Here is an 18,443-nt window from a genome sequence, read left to right on the forward strand (position 1 = left end):
CAAAAAAATAACATGGACTGCAAAGTGTTAATTTTTTTCCTGTCTGTTTTCTCTGGGTTAGTGTTTCAAGATGACTGCTGCTCCATATAGATTTATAATATGTATGTGTTTATTCACACATCTCTAAGTCAACAGGAAAGGCAGACCAGAATACCAAATCTATCATTAAATCTACATGTTGGCACCTACAAAAAGCTGCAGGGCTTCATTTTTTTCTGGCTAAGATTGAAGAGATAAATTGAAAGAATGAACAAACAAACAAGGCATGCTCATCCTTAAAATACACACACAAAGCAAGAGAGGCAGAGAGAGGAGGAAAATAAGGTGTCTTGTAAGGTTGTTGCCTTTCAGATTTGTCTAACAGATCAGGAATAAGTTTAAGAGCAGCATAATCTCTGATTCTTTCTGGGTGTCACACAGGCTTGCTGACAAACATGGGGGCTACAAAGCCCCAGCCCTGGGCTGGCTCTGAAGCAACATGTGCTATTCCCAATTGAAACACTGGAATGTGATGCAGCTTCCAGCCCTTGCCCAACTTGAATACCCAGGCTCTGCTTCACAGTTTTTATTCTCTCCCCTACTGTGAAGAACTGCTTCACAGTGTCAGGGTGTACCACGCTGGAATCCTAATCTTAGAATTAGCATCTCTAGATGCTACTGTAAAATAAATGGTGATGATGATATTGATGAATTATATCACTCGTTTGGTTGGTTTATTTTTATTTTGCCTTAGTCTAGATCATAAAGAATTAACATAAAAATCAAGCTAGGATAAGATCTGTGTACCTAAGGCACCACAGAATTCCCACTGAAGTCATTAGGACTTGAATGGGAATTGAAGAAGGCTCTGAAATGGATTCAAGGTAGGTGCTTCTGCACTGCCCTGCTGGGGGTCACAGCAACACCCAGGGTGACAGTCACCTTCAGTGCATCCACCAGACTGTGAATGAAAGCCAATCAACAGAGCTGGGAGTGCAGACAATGCAGGCAGGGCAAAGGAGTGCTCAGCGTGAAAATGAAACCGAGGAGAGATGTTCTTAGCCCATTAAGAGCTATAATGAAATACTGCATCTTGAGTTTGTTGCTGTTAGAAGGAAGCCAGGAAACGAGCAAGAATTCATTATAAAGCTGCTCAAGACCAAAACATGAATCATTGGGTTCTAAAAAAACCCAGTTGTCTAGAGAACGGCATAGATGAAAATGAATGGAATCTCTTTAAATTACTCTCTGTATAAAGTCTTTCACATTCATCCTTTCTGGCTTTCTGATTAGTATCTTTCTGGGATGTGGGTTTTTAAATAATTCCACACCACACTCCCAGCTTCTGCAATCAAAACACTGAAATGGCTCTTGATTCTGCATTTTTCATCTTCATTTACAGGGAAAAATGTCTTCTGCAGTAAGAAATTTGAACACCTACTGTCCTACCCATCTACTGGATATCCCCAAAAGTGTATGCTGAAGGCTCAGTAATCAAATGTGATTAAGATTCCCTCATCACTTTACAAATAAGGAGACTTTTGTATGTTATTGCTGCATAAAGGAGGATTAAATCACCTCTGGAAAGCCCTCAGGATCATTTAAGTGCTGAAAAACTGAGACCCCTCTGATCTCAGCATCCATGACAGGAAAGCAAAAAAAACCCAAATCCTACACCGTGAATTGAGACTTCCCTACAAACCCAGATGGGAACACCTACAAGGAAAATATGGCACCAAAACACAGCCCCTGGCTGTTTTGTTCATGCTCTGACCAATTTCCTGAGAAAAGGAGGCTTGCATGACCACATGGTGTGCTTATCTACATCTGTCCCTCACACCAACCCCTTCCCAGCTATTTCTGAGCCCTCTAGCAATTACACTTTCCATGTGACAACTCCACTGAAGGAGCAGCAGCAAGACTGGGAGCTGAACTGGTGTCAGTCATGGGGGAAACCACCTCAAAGCTGGAAACTTGCCATGAACCAGAAAAGCACAATTTGAGTTCATTTCTTGTTAGATGTACCTCATCAGAGCAAAGAAATCCAACCATGAGATACAAGTCTGTTGAAAATTTTGTTCCCTTATCTCACAGCTGGCTGGCTGTGGCCATCCCAATGGCAGGAGTTTTGCTCAAGAAGGATGCTGCAATGGTTATTCTGTTAACCAAGACTCCTTGGAAAGCCATAAGAAAGAAAAAAATAATTCAAGAAAAATCAGAAACCACAGAAGATTGACTAAGACCTCGGGCTTCTCATAGGAACACATCCCACTCATGACTGCTGGAGTGGATTTTACAAGACTTACTGTGATGACATCCAAAATTTATTACAGCTTTTACAACAAAACCATGTCTAGTAAAGAGTGATGTAGTGACAACATTTACTTGTCTGGATTTAGCTTCTTTGGGCACATAAATATACTTTTGTGCTTCAAGAACAGCCATAGCTGCCTACTAAATCATGAATAATACAAGGCAGCTTTGTAGACCTTTAAACACATGTACCAACTTGGTTCTGTCTCCTTCCTAAATCTGCTTCCTTACTACCTGCACAGTCATCCCAAGGCCCTGCTCTGCTCATTGTCTGTCAACCTGAGCTTCTGAAATGGAAGTCTCTGAAATCATGCCTTTAAATTCCTATGCTTTCTGAGAATGGAATTCATTACTTTCAGAAAGTGGCAAACTTTGTTTTCCCATCTCCTCAGTTACAAAATAAACTGAAAACTTTATCTGTCTTCCTTAGTACATGCATGATGAATTTAGTGCAACTTCATTTGAAAACCAATTTATTGACCATAGGTGTGAAAACCCTATTGTACATATAAAGCAAATAGTAGATTTCTAGTAAGCACTGAACAAGGTATTTTTCTGGTATAATGGTTTAAAAAGAATCTAAAAGAACATTAGAGTAAAACAGGAATAGGTGGAAAAACTAGCAGTATTTCACATTGCAGTTTTTGGGGAGCCAGATTTGAAGCATCTTGAAATGTTCTGAGTTTCAGAAAGCAGCCTGAGTCTGATGTCAGAAAATCAGACCCCCAAAGTACCTCATGCTCATGTTGTTGGCCACCTCACAGGTAAAATAATACCTTCCATACACACTGCACTCACTGATTCCTGGTTACCAAAATCAAAGTTTTAGTAGTTTACCAAAGCACTAGGGGATACTTTGCCAAGTAACATGATTGTATTTGAAAAACCTGAATCCATCCAGGAGTAGCCATAAAACCAGGTCTGAGCCCAGCCCTGCTGTCTGTGTCACACCAAAAGCTGGTCCAGCTCCTGTGGCTGCTCCAGCAGCCTCCCAGCCTGATGCTGGCCTTGCCCTTCCCTGCCAGGGGGCTCCTGGAGCTTACTCAGGCAGCTGGGGCACAAATGAGGGGAACTCTCCAGGACAGCCTTCCCAAGATACCCACACTAGCCCTGGCCCCCCAGAGAAGGACCTACCAGCCCCAAAATCACACTCCTACCCCAAGGCAGGGCACTACCCAGACCCAACACTTATACTTCCAAGGACTGATGTCAGACAATCAAAATCCATCATGACTGCACCAACAAATAAGGAAAAATGCCTCAAAAACCAATAAAATAAGACCCTACTCAAATGCTAGTTTACCTACATTATACAGTATCCCCGTATGCCACAAAGCGCTCAGGCTATTTCCACGTTCAGTTTTGCTGTTGCTGTTCTTATCAAAACACATTGTTCTTTCCCTGTGACATTTCTTCATATCTTTGAAAGAATGCTCTCTTCTACCACAAAATATTTGGCTTGAATCCTCCAGTGAGGAGGAGCCAAGGGTTTGGCTCATGTTTTAAAAAACAAAAGAAATATTATCCTAAACATAAAGCAAATGAGTGCAACTGTAACAGTAGATGGAGATAGAGCTCCTAGCACAACCTATGAATAATTCCAAGTCCTATTAGAAGTAACACAGCTTTCTGAATTTCCCTAGAAAACAGCATGTGATGATTAGGTTCCAGCTTGACTGAAATGCAAAATACCACTTTTTACAAAGACAGAGCTGAACAAAAGACAGTATGTAGTGCAACAACTTAGATTGCAAAGTGTATCCACTTACAATCTGAAATTGTGGAAGACAATGTGTGCACACATAAGAACAGAGATATTAAAAGAGGGCTCTTACCTCCGTCCCCAGATCCTGAGCCAGCATCTGAGAAAAGAACAGAAAGGAATTTATATTCATGTGCTCCAGTATGTGCTGGGAGCATGCAAAGCAAGGCTTCAGTGAAGTGCACTACAGTGTACCTCGCCTTTGATGGCATCCCTGGGTAAATTATTGAGATCTAATCTGAATGTAATTCACTCAAGCCATCTTTCTCGTGTCTCTGTTTTTTTTTTCTTTAAAGTCTCTCTATCAGATGAAAATAAAATAAGCCACAGAATGCTGCAATGCCTTTAGAAGTCCCTACCTCGTTTTGTTGTACTTAGACTGATAAATCTTTGTTCCCAACAGCAGTACAAAGTTACTCCAGTTACTCACTACTAAATCCTCACCAAGGAGAAATTTTAAACACATTTGTAAATTTGTATCATTATCTTTAGGAAACAGGACATCTCATCAGATTCTAACTAGTTGGAATAAATCATTACATTACTATTATTCAAAGTCTTCAGATAAATTATTAAAATGCCATTTTTCTCAAGGTTGTTCCTCAGTTTCAAGACTGAGTGCTTTCTTTTTCCTCTACTTGACATTTTGTTGCCTGGAATGATGAGAGTCACAAATTTAGAAAGTGCAACATCACAAAATTGCCAAGCCCAGAGCTTCAGTAAGAAACTTTCTAAGCAAGGCAAAGCACGGAAATGCACACACACAGGGCTACCAAAAATAATGCCTAGGAGGAGTTTCTTCTGCAGGGAAGGGAGGGAGGCTGCCATCCTATCCTTCCCCTTGGTGGAACAGTTATGCATTTATCAGCATCAAGATGAACAGAAAGAGTTTGAAATACTTGCTTTGGGATCAAAGTACCCTGGGAACTGTTAGATCTCATTTACTGACCGGGAGGTCTGGTGGATCTGAACTTGCACATGCCATCACTGCTCAAAACTAAGAAAGAAAAGGAAAATCTTTGCTAAATAACTGGTTGCAAGAATTGCTTCAAATGGTAGATTTATTCAGCAAGGCTGCAAAGGACAGCTGCAAAAGGTGGCTGAAAAAGTTAACAGAAATAAGTGTGTTTTCCCAGTGACCATGTCCTGAATTCTCCTGATCTGATCCTTTGTCCTGATGCTCTTTCCCAAATGAGCTACTGAGGAAAGAGGGAAGAAAGGTCTGCACTACAGTGCCCCCATGGCTCTGGGAAGCTTTGCTTGTCCAGGTGTGCCACATCTCCCCAGCACCCAAAAAGAAAGGAGCAGCTCCTGCCACAGTGAGCTCCCGCGGTACCTGGCTCTCTGCACAAAAGGACTTTGTGTCCCTCCTTCCCCTCTACCCTGCAGGGCCCAGAGCCCACCAGGCAGGGCCAGAAGGGTGCTCATTGACACTTCCCCCAAAGCCCAGGTCCCTGCTGGGGGTTCTTCAGCACCCTCTCTCTCTGCCCCATCCCACTGGGAAAACCTAAGGAAAATGGCTGTTCCCCTCTCCACTAAGCTCCTCCTTAGGAAAAGGAAAAAGAGACCAAAGACCTTGAGCAAGACTTCAGGAAAATATCTTTTTTTTTTCCTTTCTCTGTTTCTGAAATCCACAATGTGTTTCAAAGAGAACTGCCAACACAGTCATTGCCAGCAGGTAAATAAGTTTCAGAAAAGTTGTAGTAATGTCCTGAAATTATCTCTTTAATCAAAAAGTTTGAACCAAAAAGACCAGTTGCTGTGCTGAGAGAATTTCCTAAGTTGAACAAATCCTACATCACAGTAGGTTTTGTCAGCCCAAGCTCCATTTAATACCAATTTATGGACAAAAAAATTGCAGCATATGTTTTTTTCTTCTGGAAAATTGTCAGGTAACAGCTTCAGAGAAGAACAACATTTCCAGAGAAAGGAGTTTATTTTCTCTCAGGTGTATGAAACATGAAATTACAGCACTGAAAAAAGTTTGTCTAATGTACTTTTTATTGACTCCTCCATCCTCAGCCAAGAAAAAATTCTGCTTTAAGTTTAAAGAACTCTCTCAAGAACAAAGGCTTACTCCTGCTCTTTTCAAGTTAACTTCACTGCCCACCTCTAACAGATACCGAGCACGAAAGAAAAACATCAAGAACTCCCGCACATAAGCAACTGGGTTTTCCTGGCAGATTTTGCTCATTCACCTTTCTGGCTGTTTTCATACAAGCTGAGATATAAACAGCTCACAAGGCTCAGAGTTGAGCAAAGCTGTCTCACATGCCAGTCAGTTTCCTCAAGTCCAGAACAAAACACCTGTGGCACAGACCTGCTCATTATGTGTGTTTTGGACTAAATCCTCAGCTGGTATAAATTGGCAGGACTCATTACAAGCAGTGCTCTGTTGAATCATACCAGCTGGGGATCTGGCCCTACAAGGATAAGGAAAAACCTAAGGAACTGGATTGCAGGCATTAATGATCCAGCTCTCTCTCTCCAGATTATGGAGAGGTTTGTGGTAATCCAGATGCCCATTTATCAGACATCTGCTTACTTAATCTGCTACCAGTTCTCTTGTCCTAACAGCTCAGAAGTGTAGGCAGGGCACAGGATGATCAGGAGCACAAGACACAAATTAAAAAACAAATCTACTTCTGTGCTGAACTCTTCCAAACAGTGCCAGGGGTACAGTGTATCAGGAACTGTGAGCTTATAGTAAGTACTTAAAAGGAAAGGATGGCAGCAACTTTTCATGTCCCCCAAAAAATTAACCAGCAATGAATTCAAAGCAAGAATGCAAATGGTTTTTGCCATTTTCCTGGGGGCATGGCAGGCAGGCTGGGTGAGTTATACCTACCAGTGGCACATGATCCCTCGGACACCAGCAGGATTTCACTCTGCTGCTTGCAGGCAGCCTGTTTCAAGTAGCATTCGTTCTGGTAGGTGTCACCATTGGAGCCACACACGGGCACGTAGTCATTGTTGCACTGATGGGAAGGGACAGAGAGCAGCAGCGTCAGTCACACGAGCACAGGGGGCACAGCACCCATTGGGGTGCCCCCACACACCCCCTGCTCCCTGCCAGCATTACAACCCTGGGAAAGCAACAGAGAGGGACACTGACAATCCTCTCACCTTTATAGCTCCTGGAGAGAGGGAGGGGTACTTAAAAAAAAAAAAAAACAGATTTGAAGAGATTAGGGGAAAGGTAATCTGAATGGGTGAAGTGTTCATTAAGTGCCCCAGAGAGGTCTCTGACTGCCAGGAGGGGCAGGGGGCATTCCCAGGGAAGGAATAAGGCAAGGCAAATGACTCCTCACATCTGCAACCACAGCTGCTGTGTTTCCATTGGATGGCTCCAGACAAACAGTAATGAACAGGCTCTCTCTTCCCCTCCTCCTGCACACACCCCTGCAGTGCTATGGAGGTCTGCACACTCAAGTGTGTGTCTGACTGTTCAAGTACTGACTGGCAGAGGGAAATTATTTCTGAGACACCAACGATTCAAGTGCACCCCTCTTTCTGCACAGACACTTCAGTTGCTGGCAGGCTGCAGCTGGGATGCTCCACGAAGGTCCAAGCTCTCCCCACGGTGGCCAGTGGGCAGGAGCAGCAGCCCTGCAGTGAGCCCAGCCAGTGCAGAAGTTTCTCACACCACACACCCCTGCTTCAGCTCACACTCCTGCTGAGCTCTGCCTGATTTCCTGTCCCACTGGAAGACAGTTTTTCCCCTTCTTGTTCATTTAAAAAAGATAATCATTTCATTTTAGACTGAAAATTGGGCAACCTACAGGGTGCAGTTATCACAAGATAATCATGCTTGGAGGCTTAGAAATACTTGGATGTGCCCAGTACATGGCAATTATACCAGGGATATGATTATCTCATGATTACCCTACTCCTGGTATGCCTCATTGTTTAATTAGAACAAATGGAATGATCACAATTATTATTTACAAATGCTCACCTCTGCCTAAATCCAAGTAAAAATTTAGAAGAAATCATACATCCTATTTAGCTGTATCGTGCCATTATGTGTCTGAGGTGTGTTTGTTGGGCACAATGTAACACGCAGAACTGAAATATCAGGGATATTAACATCAAAAATGCTTTAAACTGAATGACTACAGAAGTGATTAACACAAACAATTGCATAGATTGCATTAATTGCAGGCGTCCACACAGAGCAGCTGCCAAGAAATTATTCATAGTTGGTCAGAGTGACATTTTGATTGGGCCAAAACAAATGACATTTTCCTTTTGCATTGTATTCTCTTCAATCTTCCCAAGATGTTGCCCACCCCCAGCACACTCTTCCCGCAGCACAAGGAAGAAAAACAACAGCCACAACAGTATAAACCCTCTCCTTCTGCTCCTCACGAAGGATTCCTCCATGCAGAGATTTTAAACTGTTGATTAAAAATGTTTCTAGGCTATTTTCACCATTATGTTCCAAATCTGAGCAACGTTTCAAGCCTAAAATGCCAACTTCATTCAGAAGCTCAACAGCAATTGCTAGAGGCTGATCTGGAATACATAACCAGGACAATTAACACAATCGTGCATATTTTTTAAAGCATGAAGCATCAAATTATGCTTGCTTTAGGTGTAATATCTGCTTGTCACCCAAGGATTTGTGAGGAATTTGGCCTGGAGTATCTCAACAGGCTTTCTTACATGTAGAAACAAGGCTGGATTCTTTGCCCAAGAAACAGAGAGGCAACTTTTCTGCCCAGGAAACACAAAGGCAACTCCTCTGCTGCTTTCACCCAGGGCAAGGGATGATCTTTGACACGGACTCAGCTGCAGATCTGAAAGGCCACACAGCCCCACATAAATGGTGAGATCCCAATCCACACAGAGGAGTGCTATGAGCTAGGCTGGAACTTCTTCCAAAGGTGGCCCAATTTTAAAGTGCATTTGAGAGACATCAGGATCCCAGGAAGTATTAGTCCACTATTGCCACCAGCACCTTTGGAAAACTAGGATTCAGATGGGAAAGGCATAAGGAGCAAATTCCATATGGATCCTGCCTTGGCTCTGAGCTGGAAACTGTAATGGAAGTTACCCAGGAAAGAAAACAAGACCACCAATGAGAGGGCTGTGATGTTGGTCACCAGGTGGTTCCTAACCCACTGGAGCCAGACTCCTGTGTTTGCCCACGCTGAATCCTGTGCTCATAGCTCATCACAATCACAAAACACCTCCTGCTAGTGCTGGAGAATATCACATGTTGAATGTCAGTCTAGTGACATATTTTTGTCACTGGTTTAGGGCTCACTAGACCAGGCCCTAGATGTAGGAATGGTCATTCATCCCCAGGTAAGGACTGAGCAAGCCCTCAGGGAAATCCATGTTAAAACTCCCACTAAACCCACCAGCACAGTTCCATACTGCTCTCTCACACATGCCAGTTTTTAACATACAGCTTAGAGCAGGGAAATGGACTCATGCAATTCCATCAAGTGCCAGTCAAAGGTGCCTTCCTCAGCACCTGCAGCCTTGAGTGCCCATTGTCACAGCCAGGGACAAACCATCTTTGGGAGCCTTTGGATCCCTGCTGTGCGCTGAAAGCAGGTGGTTTGTTTCCTAAAGGTAATTGTAACCTCTGTAACTCCTCCTCCTGGTAACACTGTTAAAAGCTTGACCTTCTCCTACTTTCATGGATCAACTACTCCCAAAATGCCACCCACATCTTGAACCAAGCAGCGCAAAAATATATTCTAGAAATATAACTAAGCTGGAAGTTGGACTGGTGATGTCCAACAGGTGATCAGGACAGGTGATGTTGCAGCTCCACAAACACTGAAGCACGTGGAATGCATGAAAACAGGAGTCCTTCCTCCCAAAAAAACAGTGACTGTCCACTGGCTTGGTGACTCAAGAGGAAAGACACAGATGGAAATACCCAGTATATTTTTGATATCTTCATGAAATGTCAGAGGGAAGAGCCCAGCTGCCACACCTATGGCTTTGGGCAAACAGGTACAGACCCAACAAGCCATGTCTCCAAGCTCCTGCCTGCTGGCACAGCTCTACAGTCCTTCTGCTGGACCCACTGAGTCTGAGGGAAGGAAGGGCTGGTGGTTTCCCACATGCTCAGCCCTCCTGCAGGAGCCAGCACTGTCCCAGAGCCTTCGCTCCCTGCCAGCACCAAAGTCTGGGCCTGTCCTGCACAGGGACTCTGCATCTCCTGATTGGAGCAGGACATGATGTTTTTCAATAAAATACATGTCTCACTGACAGTTGTCACAGTAGTCTGTGACAAGGAGAACCAGCCAATATGAACCTCTTTGTCAGTGCTTGCCCGCTGGCTCTCCAGGGTTGGAAGCCTAACTTGGATGTTCCAGAGCAGTCTGATCATATTCATCCTCTCAAATAAAAATAAATTCATTTTAACTCCACTTGGGCAGATATGAAGCATCTGTAATTCTGGTTTGAACAAACCCAAACAAAGATGGCAGAAGCCCTGCTCTCCATTCCATGTTCTCAGCCCCTCAATACACAGGCTGGTCAGCCCAGAACTTTTCATCAGTACTAAGGCAAAATGAGCTCTCTATCTTTGTTTAGTCTCTCAAATTCATGAAGAAAACACAAAACACACTTATAGTGATGAGGAGCCTGCGACTGATGTGCTCATTATCACCTCAGAGAGCTGTCACTGAAATGGGAGCCCTGGATTCTGTTTGGGGTCCCCATTACTCGTGACTTAAGTTACTTGGCCAGCTCTGCCTCGCTTAGCCAGCCTCAGACACCACACTAGAAATTAATTTTCTACTCCAGTGGCATATCCTTTTGGCTTGTCACAGGGTCCACTGATGTTACAAGAGCAGCTAACATCCCCCCAAGCTCTGCCTGTATCAAAGCGCTGCGTTTCACTACAGAAGCCCCCGGCACCACAGCCCTTGGCAGCGCTGGCACAGCATCAGCCACAGGTAATCTGCCCTCCAAGGTCACAGTCAGCCCTGCAGCTCCACACAGGGCTCACTGCAAGACAAAGAGCTCTGAGGTTTACAGGGCCTGATCCAAAGGCCACTGAAACCAAAGACTGCTGTTGATTTCAACCCATTTCCTAGTGATCAGCCCACAAATGCCCAACTCATTATTTTGATGTTATTTACATATTAATATACCAATTGCCTGATTTCCTTAAATCTGTTTCAACTGCCCTCTACAGAACTGCTAAACCCAGCATACTTAGACTGTTTACCGTTCAAAGAGGGGACCACACAGTCTGGAGAGGTTTACCTAGTTCCATTTACCCAAAATCACCAAGCATTAGCACCCTGACTTGGGAAAACAGCACTCCCAATGCCTTCTTCCCAGCCAATGGCAACATCAGAATTTGCACCCTCCAGGCTATGAGTTCACGGCTTTATTCCAAATGGCAACACCAAACAGGGACCAAAGACAAGACCCAAGCATCCTCAGTGGCTCCTCTAAGCTCCTGAGACTCAGGGCACATCATCTGCCCTCGCTTAGCACCAGGCAATGGGTCAAGTCACAGATATTTTACTGCCTTACAGATTTTTCTTAGAAAGAAAAAACAGACCAGACCACAACCCTTGTATCACTGCATATGCTGAGCCAAGGCAAATGCTCAAAACAGCATTCTCACGCTGAATATTTGATTGCATGCAAACTCCAAATGTAATAAAAGACTCCCACAGTCAATATGAATTCCCTTCCAACATGGGAAACACAAGCATTTAAGAACTACTGTCTTGCTCTCATAACAGAAAATTCCTTCCTTGTTTAAAATGAAGGAAGTTATCACTTGGGTTTTATCTCCAAAGGCACGTTTGTCTCTAGAAATATAAACTATAGTTGCAATGCTTTAACATGAATAGTCTATGAAAGCTCAATATTAACATAGTCATTACAGATGTACCCAGTTTGAGCTGTGCACTATTTGGCCTGCTCTACTGTAAACACTGAAATCAGCATGGTAAGTTTCACAACTTCACCAATCCACATTAAAATGCAGAAAAACATTGGGGCATAAACACACATACAACCCTGTGCTGGTACATGCTTTGAACTCCTTTAATTTGTGCAGTTTCTATTCAGGTCATTATTTAAAGACCAGCTGTTCTGCGAGTTAGCTAAAACATTAAATGGAATCCTTCATAATGAAATCATCTGACTTTGAGAAGGGCTGAGGTTTAGATGTAGCTGAGAGAGGAAGAGAGAAGAAATAGAAGGAAAACCCCTTACTACTCAGTAATAGCTCTCCTAAAACTATATAAAACCTAAAGGAAGTTCATCATTTTGGAACAGAGGGATTGCTCCTTAATCTGATCAGCTGGGCAGATAAACAGGCAGAAGCATTGTCACTATGCAGCCCTTCCTGAAAATATTGCATAAGCACATTACAGATCCATTTCTTTAACTAGATCAGAACTCCGAATACAATAAGCCATGATCTGTATCAGAAATGAATTTAGAAAGGACTCTAAATCCTGGTTAAAAGGGCAGGGATGAAAAATCAGAAATGCACAACCTGAAACTGCAGACCCAAAGGGACATTTAAAGCCACAGCATCTGCATTTTCCCAGAGAAACTTATGTCTTCTTGACACCAGTTGGTTCTCCTGCCAGCTTTTATACACACAGCCTGGTTTGCCCTCTAACTTCTCTGCACATAGAGAAATAAATTGCGAAGTGATAGGTTATAAAGGCAGTTACTTGACTTGTATTCTCATTAGTGAATTAGAGAACGAAATATCAATCTTCTTACCTTGAACTGACAGACACAAGTCACACTGTCTCCAATCCTTAAACACTCCCCATCAAATTTACAGGTATTGGTGTCGCAGAGAAAGAGATCATTTTCTCTGTCATCGTAACCTCAAATGTAAAGAGAGGAAAAAAAAGTCAGCTTTGGTCTAGCAAGAGAAATAATATGGGATGGTTGCATTTTAGTGCACATAGCACAGTAACCTTGTTGATGAAACTGACAGAGTCCAGATTTCCTTTTGTCCTTCCCTGTCCTCAGCTTTTCACTTTTCCTCTTGTTTCTCCCTCGGTGTTTCTCTCAGTTCTTATTCCCCACTACCTCACACACTTTTTTTTTCCCATTTCACGGACTCGGTTTCCTCAAAAGTCACCCAGTAATTATGCTATTTCATGGCTCTGGGTTGGAAATGTCATCAACTTATCCCCATCCGATCACAAATCTGTTGGACAGAAGTCCAAATCGGAATTTCTCCAGCCCATGACACAACAAAGCCCCCAATAATAAAGACAAACAGGCTGGGTGTTTTCTGTGATGGTCTGCCTGATCTCAATGAAGATTGATGACCTCTAAGTTAACAGGAGAAGTGCCAGGTTCCCCATGAGCCGCTGAGTGAACCGAGCTCTTTGCGTTCATATTCTCCAGGAAAAACCAACAGATCTGACTGAACATTCAGTTCACGAATACAAGCATGAATTTCAGATTTCGCTAGCTGACTTCCCACTCCAACAGCGAGTGGCAAGACACTAAGCAAAACAGCTATATCAGACTCCAAACCCATTAAGATCTGAATCCATTGATTTTTTTTAAAAAACATCCGAGCACTCTTAACCGTATCGCTATATGTTTAAAACGAAGAGCTCACAGTGCAAATTCCCCCCGATCTAACACGTCATGTGCGATCCACGCAGTACCCCAAATAACACTCTTCCCCTTAGAAGGCTACCACAGTCTAATTCCCGAATTATTTGCGGTATCGGAGAAGGACCGGCTGCTGACCTGCATAGGAAACCCGTTACAAAGGTCAGCCCGACTTTAAGGCACGGGCAGCGGGTTCCCGGTGTCGCTGCCCGATCCGCTCTCCGTTGCGTGCGCACGGCAGCAGCCGCCCGCAGGATGCGCACACGCGGCCCCGGCTCCCGCAGCCGTCGCCGAGTACCCCGTTCCAGCGCGGAGCCGCGCTCGGCGGGGCCGGGGCTCTCTCTGTGCCCGGGGAGCCTCCCGCACCGGCGGAGGGCGCGGCTGCCCCGCCCGGCACCGCGGAGTGAGGGGCAAGCGAGGCCCCGGGGGCTGCGATCGCACCGGGAACGGCGGCGAGCCCCGACGCCCGGCACTTTTAGCCTTCGCTATTCCCGTGCATTCAACGGGACGCGGCATCACCCTCTGAAGTTGCATCCCCCGGGCTCGTCCGCGCAACTCCGAGCGCCCGGCGGGGCACGGCGGGGCAGGGCGCGGGGCGCTCCGGTGCTTACCGGAGCAGTTCCAGCCGGTGGGCGTCTGGCAGTCGCTTAAGGAGGTAGGGAAGGCCGCCAGCTTGTCGGGGCGGGCGAGGACGAGCAGCACGGCGGGCAGCAGCAGCCAGCAGCAGCAGTCGCAGAGCGTCCAGCCGCCGCCGCCGCACTGCCGGGGCGGGGAGGGCTCCCAGGGCACCATGACTTCCTAACTCAACTCTCCGGCAGCGGCGTGCCCCCCGGGCGGCGCGGCGGGCGGCAGGGACGGGCGGCGGGGCCGCTGGGCATCCCGGGGCCCCGGCCGGCGGCGGCAGCGGGTCAGCGAGCGGCGGCCGGGCGCTACGCTGGGGCGAGCGGCGGAGCCCGGCGGGGCGGCGCGGGGGTGCGGGCGGCGGCGGGGCGGGGAGCAGCTGCCATAGGGGCCGGGCGGCGGGGAGCGGGGGGAGGGCGCGGAGGGGCCGCCGCCGCGCAGCCGCCGCCGCCGCCGCCTGCCCCGCTCTGCCGCCCGCATCCCTCTGCGCGGGGGAAGCAGCAGGTCCCGGCCCGCCGCGTCACGTGCGCCGCCGCGCCGCCCCCATTGGCCGAGCGGGATGCGGGGCCCGGCGGGCGGGGCCGGCGGAGCCGCTGCGCCCCGCGGCAGCGCCCGGGGCAGGGCAGGGCCGGGCAGCGCCGGCGGCCGCGGCGCGGGGACAGCGCGGGCAGCGGGGCCGCGGGCGGTGCTCCGCACCCCTGCGCCCGGGGCCGCCGTCCCGCCGGCTGCGGGGATGCGCCGGCCCCGACGGGGCGCGGGCCGGGCAGCGCCGCGCCTCTCCGCGCCCAGACATGTGCGCGCACCGCCCCGGCCGGCGCCGAGCCGCAGGTGGCAAGCGCGCCCGCGGGCAGGGACATCCGTGACACCCTCCGCGCACACGCACCGCACACGCCCGGGCGCTGCTGAAGTTGCCAACGGCGCGCCCGGGTGTCCGTGTTTAATCACGCGCGGCTGCGACGTTAGATAAATAAAACACCGTCACGGCTGTAGGGTCTGGAGCGGGCACAGGGCCGGAGAGGTGACGAAGGGAAGGAACGAGCACTGCGGGGAAAGCAGGGAGAAGAGAGAGAGGGAAGATCTTGCCCAGCCTCGGCAGGCAGCGGCCAAGGTCTTCTCGGGCTGCGGCACCATCCCACTGTCCCCGCGACGGAGCCGGAGGAAAATGCACCATCACTCTAGCACAGAGGGCTGCTCTGGCCCCCACACCTAAGGCACGCTGGCGGAGCGCAGCCCCGGAGCAGCATCCCGCCGCCTCCAGCCGGCGATGTGCCACGGGGCTGCGGGAGCCGCCTCCCCCGCTGCGCCCTGCGCCGCCGATCCTCCTCCCTCCTCCCATCTGGGGCTTCAGTTTTAGCAGTCGGTTGCCAGGACGGTCGGGGGCACTCCGCTCGCTCCCCCGGCGGCGGGAGCACGGCAGCGGTGTTCCCCTCACCGTGCCGTGCTGGGAGCCGCCGGCCCCGCCGCAGGGCTCGGGGCGGCCCAACTTGGCCCCCGCCGCCGCTCGGTGCCCGGGCGCAGCCAAGCCGGCAGGCACCCGCCAGGTAAAGCGGACCCCCGGACCCCCACCGGCGCTTAACGTGCTGCCGGCGGGATGGAGCGGCGGGAGGCTTGGGCGACAAGGACGCCTTAGACTGGAGAATAATAAAAAAAGATCGGATCGATTTCTGCAGATGGCAGCAGGGAAGCGCTTTCTAAACACGGGCGCTGCACCCCGCGCCGGTGGGAGCCGCCGGCGGAGCAGCCGGGCCGGGCGGGAGCGGGGCTCTGTGCGGATGCCGGGCGTTCGGCAGCTGGGCTGGGCTGGCCCTGCCTCTCCTCCGCCCCCTCCTCCGCCCGCATCCCCGAGAGCTCCGGCACCGCACGGGCGCTACGGGAGCGGGCGCTGCAGGCGGGAGCAGGGTACGGCTCCTCTGGGCCTGAGACCCCCGAGTGTGTGTGTGCCAGGAGACCCTGCTGGAAGTTTGCTGTTCACCAAAGTATGACCTCCTTTTCGACCCCTAAACTGAGAGTCCACACAAATCCTTACACCGGGATTACTGCTTGTTATCCCTTCATACAGGGGGCACGGTATGCGGGAGCCAAGGAATACTTCACGCTCAGTTAATCCCCATCTAGCTTCTCCCTAAACTCTAAGCCAGGTTTTCTTCTGGCTTCTTTCTCCCCCGTGTCTGCTCCCTGCTCTGCCCACCTGCTGCTATCTGTATTGACCACTCCTATCCACCTGCACTCCAGAAGCCTTCGCTACAATTAAAGGGTATCAATTTGCACATTCCAATATGTTCTAAAGCTCTGATGAAGACCCACACAAATCCGTGCCTACAGTTTCCTATTTACTAATCAAGATCTAAGCAGAAAGAAAATACTAATTTTTTACTGCCTGCTAGTGGTTGTACTGAATCTTATCCTTCATCTTCTGTGGGCTTACAGAGCATCTGCCAGCTGAGCACCTGGTGCCAGATCAATTTTTTTCCTTCCATTTATCTCTTTTCATGGCTTTTTCATGCCATTCAGTTATTTCATACTCTAGCACGTTCCTTTTATTCCCCTGTCCCCTCTTCCTTTTTGTTTTAACTTTCTTCTTTTTTTCCCCCCTCATATTCATTATTGCTTGTTAAAACTCAGCTCTCTGCTTGACATATCACTGAGGTGGTTAAAAATCAAAAATGTCCTGGCTGGCCACAGGTACCACAGTCATACAGCCTCACCAGGGCAATGTCCTCCTCTCCCTTCCTATCTTTTTTGCTCCCCCCTTTTTTCTTCTCCCCACTTCCCTGGTTCTTCTGTATTGTCTCACTCCTCTCCATTCCCCTGGTTGCAATTAGCAAAGCCTGCAGTTTCTATTCCCTTCTCCTTCACTCTCCTCCCTTCTTCCACCCCAACCTGCCTTCATTCCCACATAGCTACAGGTCATAAAGGCACTGCTGGCCTCATCTCTGGACCAGTTTAACCAGACCCCATGGGGAAGGAAACTGCCAGGTCAGTCCTTCCCAGACGAGCAGCCAGAGCCTCTGTGACGTGTCCCTCCTGCCACAGTAACTCACGCTCCAGATGATCCCACAAGTGTACCCGGCGTTCACAAAGTCCCATTAAATCCAGCAGCAGAGCCCGGCTCTGGCCCCTGCTGTCCCCAGAGTGCCGTATAACACCGCAGCCACCGAGCTGCAGGCTCACCGTGTGACTAACAATTACCCTGCTGCGTTTTCAGCCACTCACACAACAGGCACTGCCTGGGCACATGAGGAAGCCCCTCTCTTTGTATACTGGTTCTCAGACTTTGGGATGTCAAAGTTCCACCAGAGGTCCTGTAATTGCCACAACATGATGAACCTGTGCCCTTCAGACACTTTCAGGTTCAATCTCCTTATGGCACAGTACAACACTTTTTAATCTGACGAGCACTGGTATCTTCCTTAAAAAGATTTTCCTTGTTGATATGAAAACTCTACTTATAAAAACATTTTGTTAAGATAAAAAAATATATCTGTCTGCTCCAAAAGGGATGGCTAGACCCACAAGCCCCTTTTCTCAATTATGCTCTCCAACAATTTCTTTTGAATTGTAGAGACTGAGATACAATCATTTTTTCATGTAGTTCCTAGCTCCAAAGCATCCTACCCTCTTAATGCGACACTGCACACACAGTCTCTCAGCAACACATTATTCCCAGCTATACTTCAACACTTAGGCTAGTTGACATCTACAGTCTTGTACTCCCTGATGTGCCCATCCCATCTCACCACTGCACAAAAGCTACTACTTGTAAACCACGCCGGCAGCGCCAGGCTGGTGTGAGGTACAAATTGCAACCAGCATCTCCTCCCTGGAACACTGAGGTCATGCTACTGAGCCGCCAGTGGGGTTCCTTGTGGCTGCATGTTTGACTCTAATGCCAGATGAGCAGCAAAAATAATCACAAGCCTTCTTGGAAGACCCCTTCTTGTACATGATGAGGGCAGAGTATTAAATCCACCTCTGGTAGAGCTTTTTTGAGGCCTGCACAGTTTTGAGATGCTCATGCTACAAGGAACAGGCTGATGAGTGTGTTCAAGGGTAGCTGATACCGATGCAGATTTATCCAATGCACGTGGCCATGCCATGTGTACCTGTGCTCAGAACAAGCAGCTGTTGGAGGTGTAGCAAGCCCTCAAATGTCTCAAAGCGAGGGCAGGGTGGCTCCTGG

At 48.0% G+C, this 18,443-nt stretch overlaps 1 protein-coding gene across 1 annotated transcript in view; it reads right to left on the reverse strand.

The window, feature by feature from the left end:
• The window catches only part of TMEFF2 (transmembrane protein with EGF like and two follistatin like domains 2), a 125,072-nt gene extending 110,453 nt beyond the window's left edge, over positions 1-14,619 (reverse strand). Inside the window, exons 1-4 of the mRNA XM_064717784.1 lie at positions 14,254-14,619; positions 12,785-12,894; positions 6,903-7,032; positions 4,128-4,154 (exon numbers count right to left, since the gene is read on the reverse strand). Of these exons, the coding sequence (XP_064573854.1) occupies positions 4,128-4,154; positions 6,903-7,032; positions 12,785-12,894; positions 14,254-14,434 (448 nt within the window). The 5' untranslated portion in view covers positions 14,435-14,619. The remainder of the gene's footprint in view (positions 1-4,127; positions 4,155-6,902; positions 7,033-12,784; positions 12,895-14,253) is intronic.
• Between the last annotated feature and the right edge of the window lie 3,824 nt (positions 14,620-18,443).

The sequence above is a fragment of the Zonotrichia leucophrys genome, chromosome 7 (genome assembly GCF_028769735.1).
Source record: "Zonotrichia leucophrys gambelii isolate GWCS_2022_RI chromosome 7, RI_Zleu_2.0, whole genome shotgun sequence".
NCBI lineage: Eukaryota > Metazoa > Chordata > Aves > Passeriformes > Passerellidae > Zonotrichia > Zonotrichia leucophrys.